Raw genomic sequence first — 17,049 nt, forward strand, 5'->3', positions numbered from 1 at the left:
CTACCGGTAGCTGATTCCACAGCTCCGGAGCGCCCACAGAGAAGGATCTCCCCCTGGGGGCCACCAATCGACATTCTCTGATCGGTGGCAAAATATTCCACTGGAATTTTTTTTCAGTTTAAATATGCAGTCACATTTATATCTAAACTGAATTTTACATTTCTATACAAACCAAGGAATTTACTAGAAAATGTAGTATACCCAGTTTGTATAAAATAAGGAATGAAGAGACATTATCTGAAGGATCTCTTCTTTGAGAATTCACTCATTTAGAATTCCCCTCCCAAAGGGCAGTGAAAATCATGGCTGTTACTCAGCCTCCTTTCATGTGGCTTTAGAATCCATTTCCTGATACCAATTATTGTCATTTCAATTTGGTTGCACTTTCTCTAACGCATTTTATTGAAAGGTATGAGTTTTCATGAGATGCAGCCATTTTCATCAAATCATGAACTAACTAGACTGATGTAGGATTTAATATGGGATGGTGAGAGGGAACAGCAGGGGTTTTACTGATGCAGGCTACATATGAGAAGATTACAAGTATCTTATCAATTAATAACTGTAATGTGTTAAAATTCATTGTGTTTGTGGAGACTTCAAGATTGCTTGAAATTTTCTGATGTGAGTCCAGCAACCTTTTCAATTGCGTTATTAAAACTGCATTTTTCAAAAAAAAAAACAGTCACTTTAATGACTTGAGAAGTTGAAATGTTCAGATATTACTTTGTCCTTATTCTGATATCACATTATGGCCATTAATTCTTTTAAGACAAGTCTGTCCCATCTAGAAGGCCACTGCTAACAGATCATGGCCTATAATCATAATAGAAGAACAGCATGTGAACATCTCCTTTAATCTTGAGTATGTAATTGTTGGGGGTCTTTGAAAGTACAATTGGTATATTTTGATGCTAAAAAAACTGGGTTTCTTGCAAGGACTGGACAAGGAAGGCCCATATTGGATTGATACATATGCAGAAACGTACCTAATGTATTTGAGATACTGCTGAGAGACAGTTTGGTATAGTGGTTAAGATATCAGACTAGAAACTAGGAAACTGAATTCTAGCCTCACTTGGGGCACAAGTCAGCTGGGTAACCTTAGGGCAGTCACTTCTCTCAGCCTTAGGAAGAAAGACCTAGTAAGCCTCTTCTGAAAAATGCTGCCAAATACTGCAAACCTGCAGGGAGCAGTTGCTAGGAATCTAAACTGACTTAAAGATACGTTTTCCCTGTCACTGCTGCACTGAAATAGCTAATTGATGCATCATCAGCTCAGCAGCATCAGCCCACATCCATATCTGCAGCTAGTCTCACTGTTTTCAACAGTATTTCCTTTACTGCCTATATACAGGTGGACAGCGTTGGTATGTCACAGTGGAGAACTGGATGGAGATGATAATTCAAACAAGCTTAGTTACAAAATATCCAGTTCTCTTTTCACAGTCTAATTTTCTTATTTCCATGCTCATATCCTTTCCTGATTTTCTTTGGATGTTTTCTACAACCAATATTTAAGTGTAGAAGTATTATAACACTAATGAAATTGAGCTAAAAAAGCTTTAAGTTGCATGGTTTTCAGAAAGATTGAAATACATTTCTTCTGGACTTTTAATTAGATCTAATTCTATCACTGTACCTAAGCAAGATGTTCTTTTAGATATAAAATATAATACTTCAACTTACCTCGTCTATGATTGCCCTCATGATTTGTCCGAACCTCTTTTACTCTGGGGTGCACAATAGGAGATGCTGGCATCATGGGAAGGTATCCTAATCCTTTCGCTCCATTTCCTGTTTCAAAATTACTTGGAAATATTACCTGGACAAGAAAAGTTAACAATTTCAAAAGGCAAAAATCATACTGTTTTACAATTCTGTTATAACTCGTCTCTTTAATACAAGGAATTGAGCCTTAACATTTTTTAATCATGCAGTATTTTCAGTTTTTCAAATTTGAAAGATCTGAATAATTTCCATGCTTTAAATATGAATTGTTTACTTGACAGCATACTTCTTCACAGCGAGGAACCTCTTCTTCTGAGGCTTGAAGGGCATCCCAAAGTACAGAGTCTTCTCTCCAGGCTAGATTTTCAAGTATCTGTTCCTCAATGCTGTTGAGATGTTTTACCATATCTCTTGAGAGACCTTCTTCTGAACGGATCAATACTTCAATCACCTTGAGTGCAACAATTAATTTAGTCACATACACATAATACAAATCTAACTTTTATCTATCCCAATGCAGGAGCACAAAATATTTCATGTGAGTTTCATTTTACAAATGAATGCATTCCTTTGAATTTTTTCACAGTAAATGATTGTTTAAAATATTTATTTTGCCCAGAATAATTTTTAAAAGACCTTACGTAGAACCACTTTCTTGCATACCATAAGCACTTCAATGTTTTCCAGAAAAATAAGCAGCTTCAATTTTATAATAAGAGCTCAGGATAGAATAGGAACTGTTATTATGATTAAACTAATCTGTATGTAATTTGGTAGATCCAACTAGTCCTTGTTTATTGACCACTCATTCAGCAACCACTCAAAGATACCATAATGATGAAAAAGCAACATTATGGCCAATTTACAACCATATGTCACCTTCACAGCATCCTCCAGTTATGTGATTGCCGTTACAGTCAGTATGCATTATCTTGTGACTGACCTTCTGCACCCCAACCCACTGAGCAGAGCAGGGGGGAAGTTGGTGATAGGAAATAGACAAAGAAGAAACTGCCTACAGATATTGTTTGTTCCCCACTTCCCTGCATAGTAGATTAGATAGGAAGAGATTTCAGAGAGTACTGTAGGTTGTTTGCATCACATTGCTTTTGATGTGTGCAAGACAGTAAGCAGATATTCTAAATGGAGAAGTTAGAAGGCAAAAAAAACCCAAAGATGTGAAACTGAGAAGTGTTGTCTCTTTCCAACCAGAATAGCAATAGCACTTAGACTTATACTGTTTGATAGTGCTTTACAGCACTCTCTAAGCAACAGCATATTGCCCCCAACAATCTGGGTCCTCATTTTACCAACCTCAAAAGGATGGAAGGGTGAGTCAACCTTGAGTGGGTTAGGATTGAACTGCTGGCAGTCAGCAGAATTAGCCTGCAATATTGCATTCTAACTATTGCACCACCAAAGGCTCAGTGAAAGCAGTCACGGTCACATGATTTCCCATTCAGCAACCTCTTTACTTAGTGGAGGAATTGTTGATCCCCAACAGGACAGCTAAATAAGGCTGACCTCTAATGCAAGTCAACTATAATCCAGTTATGCCTTTTTTATTAGTTGCCAATTTCTTTTGGTGCTGGTTGATACTGCAGTTCATTTTTGTAAGTAATTCAGTATCAACTGTGGATTATACTGATACATACAAAAAGAGCTGGAACTGGTTGCTATCTATTATAGAATGACAAATGAAACAAAACAGGGCTTGCTGATTGATAACATGGAAAAACTGAGGTCATCTTGGGTAAAGATCAATGCTTTTTCTATGCTTACCTTGTAGAAATGGAATGGCTTGACATTAAGAATATCAATGATCCAGGGAAAAGTTCTTGGTGATCGATATGCAAACAGCACTATTTCAAAACAACATGCAAGCAAAGAGCAATGGAAAATATCTTGCTCTAAAATGGTCTAGAAAGAAGAAAAAATATTTGAAACCTATAATCATACAAAATTATATCATTTATTTTTAAATTCTTAAAAATATTTGGGATGCCAAATCGATTCTTTGGAATGATCTGGGGTTAGATTTAATGAGAATCTCTAACATCTTACAGGTTGGGGACCGCTGATCTAAAGGAGAAAATGAACTGGAGGAAAAATAATATAAACAATGACTTATGTGCTCAAGCTACTTTATACTGATCTTTGGTTCAATTACAGAATTGTTGATTCTCAAAAAATTGACAAGGTTAGCACCTTCAGAAATGCTAAAACTTACTTATGAGCTCTTTTCATCATGTGCTCCATCAAAGAACCTTATATAAGATTATACGTTTAAGCCAAAGTCTATTTTCAGAATGAGAAAACTATTACAGCAAATAACAAGTGAATTATAAAACCCTGTTTGATTTTTTTAAGTGTTCTAATGTATTTTTCTCCATAGTTCTGAACTTACAGACATGTCTTTTCCAGGCAGCCTTCGCTTTTCTTGTATCATTATAGTTTCCAAGCTTTTATAATATAAAATTTCTGCCAATTTTAATCGGTGAAGAGCAAAATCTGAAAATTGAGCCAAATATTGATAATATTTAATGATAAATAATACCTAAATAAAAAGGTTAATACTTAAAACCTTGTCCAGTTTATCTGCAATTTTTCCATAAAGCAGTATGTGACTTCATATTGATCAAGAATGCATTAAAGGCTTCAGATCTTAAAGAATAAGTTCTATGTAGAATTATCAAAAAACAAATTCCACTGCTTATAGCATCTGCATTTGAGTAAATGAATATAGGCCTATAAATGCAGGAAATATTTAATGTTAGAAAAACCCAGTATCAAAGCAGTGGATAAATATATGCCAGAATTGTCAAATAACAGACACTGTAACATATTTCAAATTTCATATTAGGATATGAAAGAGCAGTGGCACTTATCATACAGATTCCTTTTGGTTTGGAATACAGAGGTATACAAAATTTGTTAAATCTGCCTATTTGTTCAGAAACATCAGCAGGTAAATACTGCACTACAATAATGTTTTTATAATAATAATAATAATAACAATAACAACAACAATAATAATAATAATAATAATAATAATAATAATAATGTTATATATATATATATATATATATATATATATATATATATATATATATATATATATATATATATATAAAACCATACATGCACATATACATACACACAGAGAGAGACACACACACATTTTCTCCTATACTTACCTAAATGGCATACTAGTTGATCACTGACTGATAGAGTGTAAGTCTGACAGAAAATTTCACCTATCCTTTTCACTCCTTTCAGGATATTCTCCATAGGATTCCGTATACATGATCTATAATGGAACATAAAAATATGTAATTTAAACATGATTGGCAAATAGCATCTTCTTTAAAACAAAATATTAATGTGTATTTCAAACAAATTACAGGTAATGTAATGCTTTTTAAAATAATAAACTTTACAAGTCTCCCATAGTCATTTTAACAAATGGATGCTTAAATGAATGTATTAATACATTTCATACTCATTATACTACTCCGCTCTGAGCTAAGCAATGTTACACCAAATGCAGAAAAGTAAGAATAAGCAAGAAATTAAAGGAAGGTGATAAGTAAAAAACACAATCTGACTAAATCTAGTTTATATTAATATTAAAAAGGTAAAGGTTCCCCCGCACATGCATGCTAGTCGTTTCCGACTCTAGGGGCCGGTGCTCATCTCCGTTTCAAAGGCGAAGAGCCAGCGCTTGTCCGAGGACGTCTCCGTGGTCATGTGGCCGGCATGACTGGACGCCAAAGGCGCACGGAACGCTGTTACCTTCCCACCGTAGTGGTCCCTATTTTTCTACTTGCATTTTTACGTGCTTTCGAACTGCTAGGTTGGCAGAAGCTGGGACGAGTAACAGGCGCTCACTCTGCTACACGGCACTCGGGATTCGACCCGCCAAACTGCCGACCTTCTGATCGACAAGCTCAGCGTCTTAACCCACTGAGCCACAAATGAATTAAATTAATATTAAATCAAGTTTATATTAATACTACTCTCTATATGTTTCTGTCCTTGCAAATCATTCTGGCTTACACACACACTGATTCATTCCTGACATTTGCTCTTTAAACTTCTCTTTTGAGAATCTCAGCAATTCTACCTATGCACAAGTTTCTCGGTCTCCTCCTTCCTTTCCATCCACTCTTCCTTCATGTATTTATTTTGCAATACAATCCTCTTTTATTCTTGTTGTGATAAAACCACAGCACCTATTATTTTTGATGCTAATATGCAAGCTATTCTCACTGGATCCAAATTACTCTTACATACTTATTTCTGGATCCAAATTACTCTTACATACTTATTTATATAGAACATAAGAAACTTGTTACTAAAATAGCTATTTTGGTTTTTTAAAAAATATTTCTTGCAGGAAATCATATACTACATTCCTTCTTTTTATCAGCATTTGCACACCACTCTGTGTCAATTACCTTTGCTTTTAAAATACTAATTTGCAGATCTATACTCCTTCATCATGCAACCTGCCTAACCTTTCCAACAAATCATTCAAATCATGAGCAAAATATTTTCTTGCCCCCCAAAAAAGTTCTGTATCTCCAGTTTTCACTTTTTTTTCAAATTCTATTGCTTCTGCATTTGAGAATCTGAACAGAAAACCTGACCTTACAAATGCATAGAAAAATAATTGTGTTTCTCAGACATGACTGATAGTTCCTTTATTTATTTATTTATTTATTTATTTATTTATTTAATACTATTTCTATACCGCCCTTCTCCCGAAGGACTCAGGGCGGTGAACAGGGCAAGAATAAAAATACAAATTACAAAAGTTAACACAAGATTAAATAAATGCCCACATACTAAAATACATCTTTAAAACCTAATAAAATAACAATAGCAAACCCCCCCCCAATCCCCTCATCAGGCCAGGCCAGCTTGTTCAAAAAAGTATGTTTTTAGCTCGCGGCGAAAGGAGCGAAGGTCGGGCGCCGTCCGGAGCTCAACCGGTAGCTGGTTCCATAGCTCCGGGGCGCCCACAGAGAAGGATCTCCCCCTGGGGGCCACCAGTCGACATTCTCTGACCGGTGGCACCCTGAGGAGGCCCTCTCTGTGGGAGCGCACACGGCGGAGGGAAATCGATGCCGGCAGCAGGTGTTCCCTCAGGTACTCCGGACCCCTGCCATGTAAGGCTTTGAATACCATTACTAGTACCTTGAATCTCACCCGGAAGGCAACTGGTAACCAATGCAGCTCACGGAGCAGAGGTGTAACATGGGAGTATCGGGAGACTCCCAACACAACTCTCGCGGCTGCATTCTGTACCAGTTGGAGCTTCCGGGTGGTCCTCAAGGGCAGCCCCATAAACATAAACATAACATAATTATTTGTTCTTTAAATAATGACATTGCACATTGCTTTTCAAAATATCTAAAATTTCAAATAATTTGCCCTTTAACATTAGAGGTTACAATTCAAGAAACATAGCATGGTTATTTATTATCAAATAAAATATCAAATGTTCTAAATTATCATCAAAGATGAATCAGAAATTAGAGATATGAGCAACATAGAAGATAAATGTAATACAACTTACTCAAAAATAGCTACAAGCTGTTCACTTGGTGCATTTTTCAACCCAGCTACAATACTTTGTAACCGGCTCACACTCTGTGTTGCAGAAGCAACTGGAGTAATTACTGATTCCTTCTCTTTTAGGTAGCTCCTACCAGTTAAAGGGGTTGACGGTGCAAAAGATCTTTTCTGAAAGTCAAACAAAATCTTGTTTAAATTGTTTTGGAAACTGCATAGTCTAACATGACTATATAAATTTCAACAATTAGAAACAGCTCTTCAGAAATCATTTATATTGTGCAGAGACATTACAGCATCACAACAGATTCATTTTGAGACTTTCCCATGGCAGGTCTTTAGTGCCAAAAACTATGGAGTTTCAGCTATTTCTGAAATGGGCAGAGATTAATACTGCTCTTCCTCACACAACCGCTTCCCCCTCCCTCCAAATCTCTCAATAACATGCATAATGAGTTATGTATGATCTGTAAAATGATTGGTTTCAGCTAGCATGACAAGCCTTCATCATGGTGGAAATAAACCTTAATTTTCAGTTGGTGAACCTAGATATCCTTTCACAATACATTTCTTTACTTCTGAAAATCAAATAAATGATAGTTTTGCAGTACGTTCAAAATATTTTCTACATATTTGGCAATAATATTCATTTAACTGCAGTAAAACAGATGAATTATTTCAGTGGTTGATCTGAGAACACTATAGAAAGAATTCATTTTTTCAAAACTTTTATAACTGTTGGAATGACTAAGCTAAAATTATTCCATCCTGGTTATTGTTTAATGCTATAACTAGTATATTTGCTTAAAACAAAACTAAAATTACCTCCAAATGCTGTTGAAGATGACATTCAACATGAGCTCTTATATTCCCACCTGGTGTAGCTGCACAATATTTTTGAGGTGTTCCAATTTCTTCTTCTGCATCTGTTCCCAAGAAAACCCTTTCATCAAAATCACCTTTTGTGAGAACATATTCTTCATATTCTTTATTCAGGGCCTTGCTGAAAAATCAAGCAATATGTAATGTTGAATTATTATTCCTTATTAATATACACTCATCCTTATCTTGTTGCTGATTTTTGAAAAAGAATACATTGATGTGGTAGCAGGGGAAATGAAGCATCTGCAACTGGTATTATATAAAGACCTTTAAAACTCCAATCTTCTTTCATGGTGCTGGAAACTCTCTGATTCAATGGGGTTGTTTTGAAGATTTTTTATTTCTAGGACTAGAAATCTAACATAAATTCCCTAAATCCTATCCATAGCTTGTTCAGGTAATAATATGGTTTCATCTAACATTCATAAATACTCCCCAATAGCAATTCCCCATATATCCCAGAGACAACAGTAAAAACATTAGTTTTAAAAATCCAACGAGCAATTATTCCCACAGCTACCATACTTGTTACTCAAAATCAATGTAATTTGCATGCTAAAGTCACACAGAACAGCCACTTTTGGAATATTTTAATATATACTTTAAACAGTGTGATTAAATAAAACACTTACTTGTTATTTACGAAGTTGCTTGGATCCAAAAGACAATCTCCTTTTAAAATCTAAAATCATTAGAAAAGCAGAAGCAGATAAACAAAGACAAGATATCAGATTATTTTCTGACAGCCTATGTAGTTTGTTGTAGTTCGGGTAACTTTGTACAGAAAGTATTATTTACTCAGAATCATTAACAAGCAGTGTTTTCCTCTGCTGATTATCAAAACATAAATATTTAGCCGTTAATAACTTGCCAACTGAGGAGATCAACCCTGACTGCTCTTTAGAAGGCCAGATCCTGAAGCTAAAACTCAAATACTTTGGCCACCTAATGAGGAGGAAGGACTCACTGGAGAAGAGCCTAATGCTGGGAAAGATCGAGGGCAATAGAAGAAGGGGACGACAGAGAATGAGGTGGCTGGATGGAGTCACTGAAGCAGTAGGCGTGAGCTTAAATGGACTCCAGAAGATGGCAGAGGACAGGAAAGCCTGGAGGAACATTGTCCATAGGGTCGCGATGGGTCGGACACGACTTCGCAACTAACAACAACAACAACAACAACTTGCCAACTAAAATAAACCTGATTTTTATGCTTTTCTGAAACATAAAGAACACATGTACCTTCTTTTAATGATTATTCAGAAAGTACCATCACCTAACTCGCTTCCCTAAGCCCTATGAATCTGTATGAACATTTTCCAATCACATATTTTGTTACATAGTCTAAACAAAGCATAACCACACAAAAATCTCCTATATAACTACCTCATAAAAGATGAAGATAACCTGGGAATGTCATAACAAGGCATCTGTCTTGGCTTATTAAACCACAATACTGTTTGCATAATTGGCATTATGTTGGTTCATAATGCTCAAAAACTACATTTAGTTCCTCTCTTCACCTTTGCAATAATTAGGAAATTGAAAGGTCTATTATTATTACTTTTAAAAGTAGTTTTCAGTGGTGGCTCATTATGAATTAAGTTAGTCATTAAGTTAGTAACATAGTTAAGTGAATGTGGCTTCCCCACTGACTTTGTTTTTCAGGTCTCAAAAAATGGATCACATGACCCTGGGACACTGCAACTGTCATAAATGTGTGTCAGTTGCCAAGCATCTGAACTGGATTGCAATACAGATAGTCCTTGATTTATGACCACAATTGAGCCCCAAATTTCTGTTGCTAATTTTACGACCTTTCTTACCACGGTTAAGTTAGTAACGTAGTTGTTAAATGAATCTGGTTTCCCCATTAACTTTGTTTTTCAAAAGGTCACAAAAAGTTTATCACATGACCCCGGGACACTGCAACTGTCATAAATATGAGTCAGTTGCCAAGCATCTGAATTTTGATCATCACCATGGGGATGCTGCAATGGTTGTAAGTGTGAAAAATGGTCATAAGTCACTTTTTTCAGTGACGTAATTTCAAACATTATCACAAAATGAACTGTGGTATGTACTCTATTACTAAACAGAACCACACTATAACTGCTTTCTTTGTAGATACCTTCAATACAGAAAACATAATCAACTACCAGACCTAGCATTTCTTTAATTTTAACTATTTATATTGCAAGTTCCAACCTAAGCACTGTTCACCTTTATTGTCCTTGAATTCCCAGAATTCTCAGTTATGGTAATACTGGGGGAGAATGCTGAGAGTTCCAGAAGTCCATACTTCCGGGAAATATCATGTTGGTGAAGATATCATATTGTAATACATTAGGACTATGTAATAGTGCTAGCAGAAGGGTTGCTTGTAATACTAGAATTGTTTCATAGCACTAAGTAGTACAAAAGGCAGAGTGTTTCTAACTTCTGATCAAAGGCAGCAGAAAAAAGTTTTTTTGGGGACAAAGCAAATACAGTGCCACAACATAGAAGAGTTAAAAGACTGTGGTTCATAACTAAATATTTGACAGTACATTACATTTCCAAATATTCATTAAACATTCCAGAAAAATTTTCTTTTCCTAGCAATAAAAACTTCAAACACAACTACATGATTAGTAATTACTTTTGACTGTATACCTTCCTATCATAGAGCTTTGAAATATATGGTTTAAAGTAATGTTCTTTTATGCCTTTGGCATCTACCAAAAGTCCATCATGTAATTCACACAGTGTAGAAATAATGCATGGTGGCCTTTCAGAAGGTTTGGAGTCAGTTGTATGAAAGTCTTCTGGCAAACCTTAAAAAAAATAAAAGGAAAGTTCCATACATTTAATATGCATTCACTTTTAAAAACAAATTAAAACTTTGCATTGTAGTTGGGAGAATATAATCAGGAACATACCTTTGAAAGATGGATTTATTAAATCTTTTTTATATGGACACAAAAGTGCATTTGCAAAAATCACATCCAAGCAGCATAAAAGTAAATGATATGAGTTCACTAGATCATCTCCAATCATACTGAAATTACCTTTAAAACAGAATGCATCAAGTTATTCAACTACAGAGCTAAACATTTCATTAAAAAATAGGAATAAAATTAAACCATTATAAATTACCCTTTGCGTTGACAAACAGAGTCCAGCAGAAGTTGAATAGATCTTTAGCACTACAGGGAACCCGTCTATTGGAAGAGAAGTCTCATTTTACTTCCAAATTATTACTTAGAATTACTGAAAATCACACAGATTTAGATTCTATTAAATTTAAAAAGGGCCATAAATGATTATACCAACTTTATCTTAAAACATCATTTTGGTATGTTCAAGCATTTGCTACCATACCAATCCTATTGTCTCCATGTTTTTGTAATACAATATTCCATTAAAAGGTTCACACCATATTACACAAGCCCTTTACTTTCTCAATTACATTATTGAGAAACATGTGTCTGGAGTCTGCCAAGAAACATACCAATAAATTTTATAAGATTACATACTTCCATTGCTCACTTTATTTTTATTTTTTGCAACATGAAATCCAAAATACCACAAAACTTTTGAACATCTACCTTTGTTTTCTGCTCCTCTGAAACTTAGGTTGTTCTTCATAAGGATTTTTAAATATATCTAAAAAGATTGGAGTATATTTTTTGAATATTACTGTGGCCACTTCAAAGTTTCTCTCCAACTTCTCTACTCTCTCTCGAAATTCTTGACACAGGTTTGACATGTCCATCCATTTTTTCATTTTACTAAAAAACTGAATTAAGCTTAAAAGAAAAAAAATATAGCTTTATTTAATTTCTGTAGACATTCCAGTCTATTTTATAACAATGCATATCACTTAATATGATTTAATAAACGCAGCTGAAAATGCAGACTTCACTAGAACTGTTGTGTGAAATAAGGCACTATATTAATATCACAGTAATTAGGTAAACATGACTAAAACAGCTAATTATAATCCTGTAAAATAGACTAGTGTGAAAAATGGTGATTAGCATTACTCAGTGTATTTGCTTGCACTAATTTGTTGAACAATGGTTTATTGAATACAATAACAATAGCTGGATTCAGGCTATACACTAAATCAAACAAAAATCACATTATAACAATATTTAATTACCTGACCAAACCACCTACTATCAAAAAAGACTTGTTTCAAATATATTAATCATTATGTTATTCTTTCTTTGGAATCCTTAATGAAAAACAAGGTCAAGTCTCTGTGCTATTTTTAACAATGACTTTAAGTTATAATTTTGCTTTTGGCTTAGCATACTGTATTAACTTAATTATTGTGGCTTATAAATTACCATAAAGACATTTTATTTATTTATTTATTTTATTTATTATTTAAATTTATATACCACCCTATTCCCGTAGGACTCAGGGCGGTTTACAGGGAAAATTAAAATACATAACATACAAAATTAAAATCAGTTAAAACTATGATTAAATTACAGTCCCTGAAGTTAAACTAAAACCCAATTAAATTAAATTAGTTAAAACCCCTCAGTCTGGGCCAGACAGCTCGAAGAACCAGGTTTTCAAGTCCCGGAGAAATGAGCGAAGGTCAGGGGCAGTCCTGAGTTCCGTGGGAAGTTGGTTCTATAGGGCCGGCGTGCCCACAGAGAACGCCCTTCCCCTGGGAATAACCCGCCAGCATTCCTTAACCGGTGGTACCCTGAGAAGGCCCTCCCTGTGGGAGCGCACAGGACGATGGGAAGTTGATGCCGGCAGCAGGTATTCCCTTAGATAATCCGGACCCAAGCCATTTAGAGCTTTATAGGTCATTACCAGCACCTTGAATCTCACCCAAAGGGCAACCGGAAGCCAATGCAGCTCACGGAGAAGAGGTGTTACACGGGAGTATCGGGAAACTCCCATAACAACTCGTGCGGCTGCATTCTGCACCAACTGAAGCCTCCGAGTGGTCCTCAAGGGCAGCCCCATGTAGAGAGCGTTGCAGTAGTCTAGCCGAGAGGTCACGAGGGCATGGGTGACTGTGCGTAGGGCATCTCGGTCCAGATAGAGCCGCAACTGGCGCACCAGACGAAGCTGAGCAAAAGCCCCCCTGGTCACGGCTCCTATATGGTCTTCAAAATTGAGCCGTGAATCCAAGAGGACACCCAAGTTGCGAGCCCTATCGACGGGGAGTAACACCTCACCCCCCATCATTAGTGATGGAACAGCCTGGTTAACCCGAGATGCCGGTATGCACAGCCACTCAGTCTTGGCAGGATTGAGACGAAGCCTGTTTCTCCCCATCCAAACCCAGACCGCCTCCAGGCAACGGGACATCACGTCGAGTGCATCAATGGGTTGGTTCAGGGTGGAAAGAAAAAGTTGGGTATCATCATTGAACTGATGATACCCCACCCCGAAACCACAAATGAGCTCGCCCAGCGGTTTCATGTAGATGTTGAACAGGAGGGGAGAGAGGACCGACCCCTGAGGGACTCCACAAATGAGAGACCTCGGGGCGGACCTCTGCCCTCCCGTCAACACCGACTGTGAGCGGCCCAGGAGGTAGGAGAACCACCGTAAAACAGTGCCTCCCACTCCCAACCCCCTGAGACGCTGCAGTAGGATACCATGGTCGATGGTATCGAAAGCCGCTGAGAGGTCTAAAAGAAGTAGGACAGAGGAACATCCCCTGTCCCGAGCCCGCCAGAGATCATTCACCAGTGCGACCAATGCCGTCTCCGTGCTGTACCCGGGCCTGAAACCCGATTGGTACGGGTCAAGATAATCAGTTTCCTCCAGGAACAGAGGAAGCTGATGCGCCACCACACTCTCAACAACCTTCGCCAAAAAGCGAAGGTTGGAGAACGGACGGTAGTTATTTAAAACAGCCGGGTCCAGGTCAGGCTTCTTGAGGAGGGGTCTCACTACCGCCCCCTTCAAGGCAGTGGGAAAGATACCCTCCTCCAAGGAAGCAGATATTACTGCCTGGAACCAGCCTCGTGTCTCCTCCCGAGCCGCATAAACCAGCCAGGAGGGGCACAGGTCCAGTAAATAAGTGGTGGAGCTCAGTCTCCTCATGATCCTGTCCACGTCATCGGGGGAAACAGGGTCGAACTCAGTCCAGATAACATGCTCAAGACCGCTTGATTCCTCCATGTCAGACTGCCCAGTCAGAGTCCAAACCGGTCCGGATCTGAGCGATTTTGTCCACCAGATGATGACTACACTCCTCAGCCCATCCCTGCAAGGGTTCCTCCCTCATCTCCCGATTAAGGAGAGAGCGAGTCACCCTAAACAGGGCGGCTGGGCGATTATCTGCGGACACGATGAGGGCAGCGAAGTAATTAGACTTCGCCGTCCTCATCGCAGCAAGGTAAGACCTTGTGAAGGCTCTTAGTCGCAATCGGTCAGATTCAGATCGGGTGGATTTCCAGCCGCTCTCTAGACCCCGTCTCCGACGCTTCATCTCCCGGAGCTCCACAGAAAACCATGGAGCCCAACGGGATCTGTGCCGGGTCTGGGGTCGCAAGGGTACAACACGGTCGAGTGCCTTGGTGGCCACCCCTTCCCAGGCATCCACCAAGGCATCGACCGGGCTGTGAGTGAGGGAGATAGGTAAGGACCCAAGCACCATCTGGAACCATTCTGGGTCCATTAGGTGCCTGGGATGGAACCACCAGGTTGGTTCCACAGCCCGGCGGTGGGGGGTGACACAGCGGAAGACCAGCCGCAGGAGATAATGATCGGACCATGACAGGGGGACAATAGTTGGCAAGCCCCCTCCCAAATCATCCAACCATTTGCTGTAAAGACAGTCATTGTTCCTTATTCCTTAGAACACACCATGGCTTAGAGTGATTTGTTAAGTCAGTTAATATAATTACTATGCCCCTTTTCCATGCTGCCTCTGATCTTTAATAAGAAACGGTAAATACATTACACTGAACTGTTTACATAATATTAATATCACCAACAAAAATTGTGAGGATGCTTGATTTAGGCAACAATTATTAAATAATCATTGTGATAACATTAACCAAAGTGCAGATACCAAGTTCGGTGCAATTCTCAGTTGGAAATATTAGTCATCTATATCAGGAGTAAACAATAAGAGTAGGCATTCATTTATGCAAGCTTTGAACTGAATTTAATATTTCTATTGCAACTTTAGACCAGAATAGCACAGAGAATATTGTTTAAAATAAAAATACCTTAACTTTGCTGAACGCAGAATTCTGGTCAGTGAGACACAATTTCCTTTCATCAAACTACTTCCTACAGTAGGCACTATACTTCTACGGCAAGCAACATAGAGAGCACAAGCCAACCAATGTATAACGTCTCCCTGAAAAAATAAGTTATTTACAGTCTTCAGGATTAATAACGCTGATTGTAGTGTGAATATATACTCACTTTTATAAGGCAAGAAGCTTTATAAATTAATAAGAAGAATTCTGATTTGATAAGACAAAAAGGAAAGTTTTATAACGTATTTCATTTACAACACTAAATGTAAAGTTGAATAAATAAACACTTCTGAGATGCCATCTGCATCTCTTTTTCTTGGTATTCCACTGTCAAAATCCTTTCCCGGCTTATCTGTGATTTATTGCATTGAGTTAAATGGCTCTTGTATGGATCTCAGAAGATTTACACACACCAGTGACGGTTCTTACTTCCATGGACCTCTGGCGAGCAGTCATCTTTTCCGACGTCCACCCATAAGGCCGTATAGAAGGTCCCTGGGTCACCGTTAAGTGCTGAGAAAGGCAGCAATAAAAGCCTCCTCGGGAACGGCCACTTGGGAGCCCCGCTCAAGACCGTTACCGAGGCCCAGGGGCCCCTATCTTGGATTATGCCCCCCTCCCGAGAACCAGGAAGCCCCGGCACAGCGTTGCCACCAGAGCATTTAACCAGCTGCAGGAATCAGTCAGTCAGTCAGCCAGCCACCCGGCTACCATCCCTTCCTTGACAGACAAGCCGCATCCCACCTCAAGGCTGTAGGTGCCCCGCAAGGCTGTGAAATCCCGAAGGGCTTCCGAAGCGCTGTCAACGTCCAGATTGAGTTCCTGACACAAATGGTCGAGGGCGGCCCGGACAGGGCACTGCCCAGCGGCAGCCTCCTCTCCTTCCTGCGACATGAGAGCAACCGTTCCCGCAGCCACAGGCGCTGCCCCTTACCCACAATGCTTTCTGCCGAGCGCGCCAAAACCCTCAACCTGTAATGGCCAAGGTGACGCCCCTTCCGCCCCGCCCCCTTCCTCGGCTACGCGAGACGGCGGGTCGGAGCCTTCGGCCGCTATGCCTGCCTGGTCTCCTGGGGAAACAAACGTACGTCGTCGTTGTGTTGTGCGTACCCTCCATATGCATAAGTGTGGACTACGAGTGAGGTTCGCGCAGTGTACTTTGCTAGTTTGTGGCTCCTGTATTGTGCCAACTAACTACACGACGTTTGTCGTTCCTCTCCTTGGGCACAGTTAACGAGAAACACGGCGCGAGAGGTCGGTTCTTGGTTTTAAACGCCTGGCTTAGAGCAGGGGTCCTCAAACTTGGCCCTTTGATGACTTGTGGACTTCAACTCCCAGAATTCCTCAGCTGGCTGAGGAATTCTGGGAGTTGAAGTCCACAAGTCATCAAAGGGCCAAGTTTGAGGACCCCTGGCTTAGAGAATACTCGAAAGCCCCTTTTCACAATTTGCGGGGAAGAAACAGCGGTCTTGTCTTTTCAAATGAAGTGCTACGTTATCAAATGGAGAGGCTTAGGGACAACTGTTGCGTCTAAGTAATGCAGCTACTTCATAATTCCCTGGACATGATTTTATAGAGGAAGAATACTGTATAACCTAAAATCCAATAATCTCGACACGGA

The 17,049-nt window shown here is 38.8% G+C and overlaps 1 protein-coding gene across 1 annotated transcript in view; it reads right to left on the bottom strand.

The window, feature by feature from the left end:
* Positions 1–16,333, bottom strand: part of RBL1 (RB transcriptional corepressor like 1) — a 34,411-nt gene extending 18,078 nt beyond the window's left edge. Inside the window, exons 1-14 of the mRNA XM_083359252.1 lie at positions 16,173–16,333; positions 15,393–15,526; positions 11,781–11,981; positions 11,329–11,393; positions 11,112–11,240; positions 10,846–11,006; positions 8,826–8,875; positions 8,137–8,314; positions 7,316–7,482; positions 4,929–5,041; positions 4,139–4,242; positions 3,514–3,651; positions 2,018–2,182; positions 1,690–1,825 (exon numbers count right to left, since the gene is read on the bottom strand). Coding sequence (XP_083215378.1) covers positions 1,690–1,825; positions 2,018–2,182; positions 3,514–3,651; positions 4,139–4,242; positions 4,929–5,041; positions 7,316–7,482; positions 8,137–8,314; positions 8,826–8,875; positions 10,846–11,006; positions 11,112–11,240; positions 11,329–11,393; positions 11,781–11,981; positions 15,393–15,526; positions 16,173–16,322 — 1,891 coding nt within the window. The 5' untranslated portion in view covers positions 16,323–16,333. The remainder of the gene's footprint in view (positions 1–1,689; positions 1,826–2,017; positions 2,183–3,513; positions 3,652–4,138; positions 4,243–4,928; positions 5,042–7,315; positions 7,483–8,136; positions 8,315–8,825; positions 8,876–10,845; positions 11,007–11,111; positions 11,241–11,328; positions 11,394–11,780; positions 11,982–15,392; positions 15,527–16,172) is intronic.
* Between the last annotated feature and the right edge of the window lie 716 nt (positions 16,334–17,049).

This window comes from Vipera ursinii (genome assembly GCF_947247035.1).
Source record: "Vipera ursinii genome assembly, chromosome: 3".
Taxonomy (NCBI): Eukaryota; Metazoa; Chordata; class Lepidosauria; order Squamata; family Viperidae; genus Vipera; species Vipera ursinii.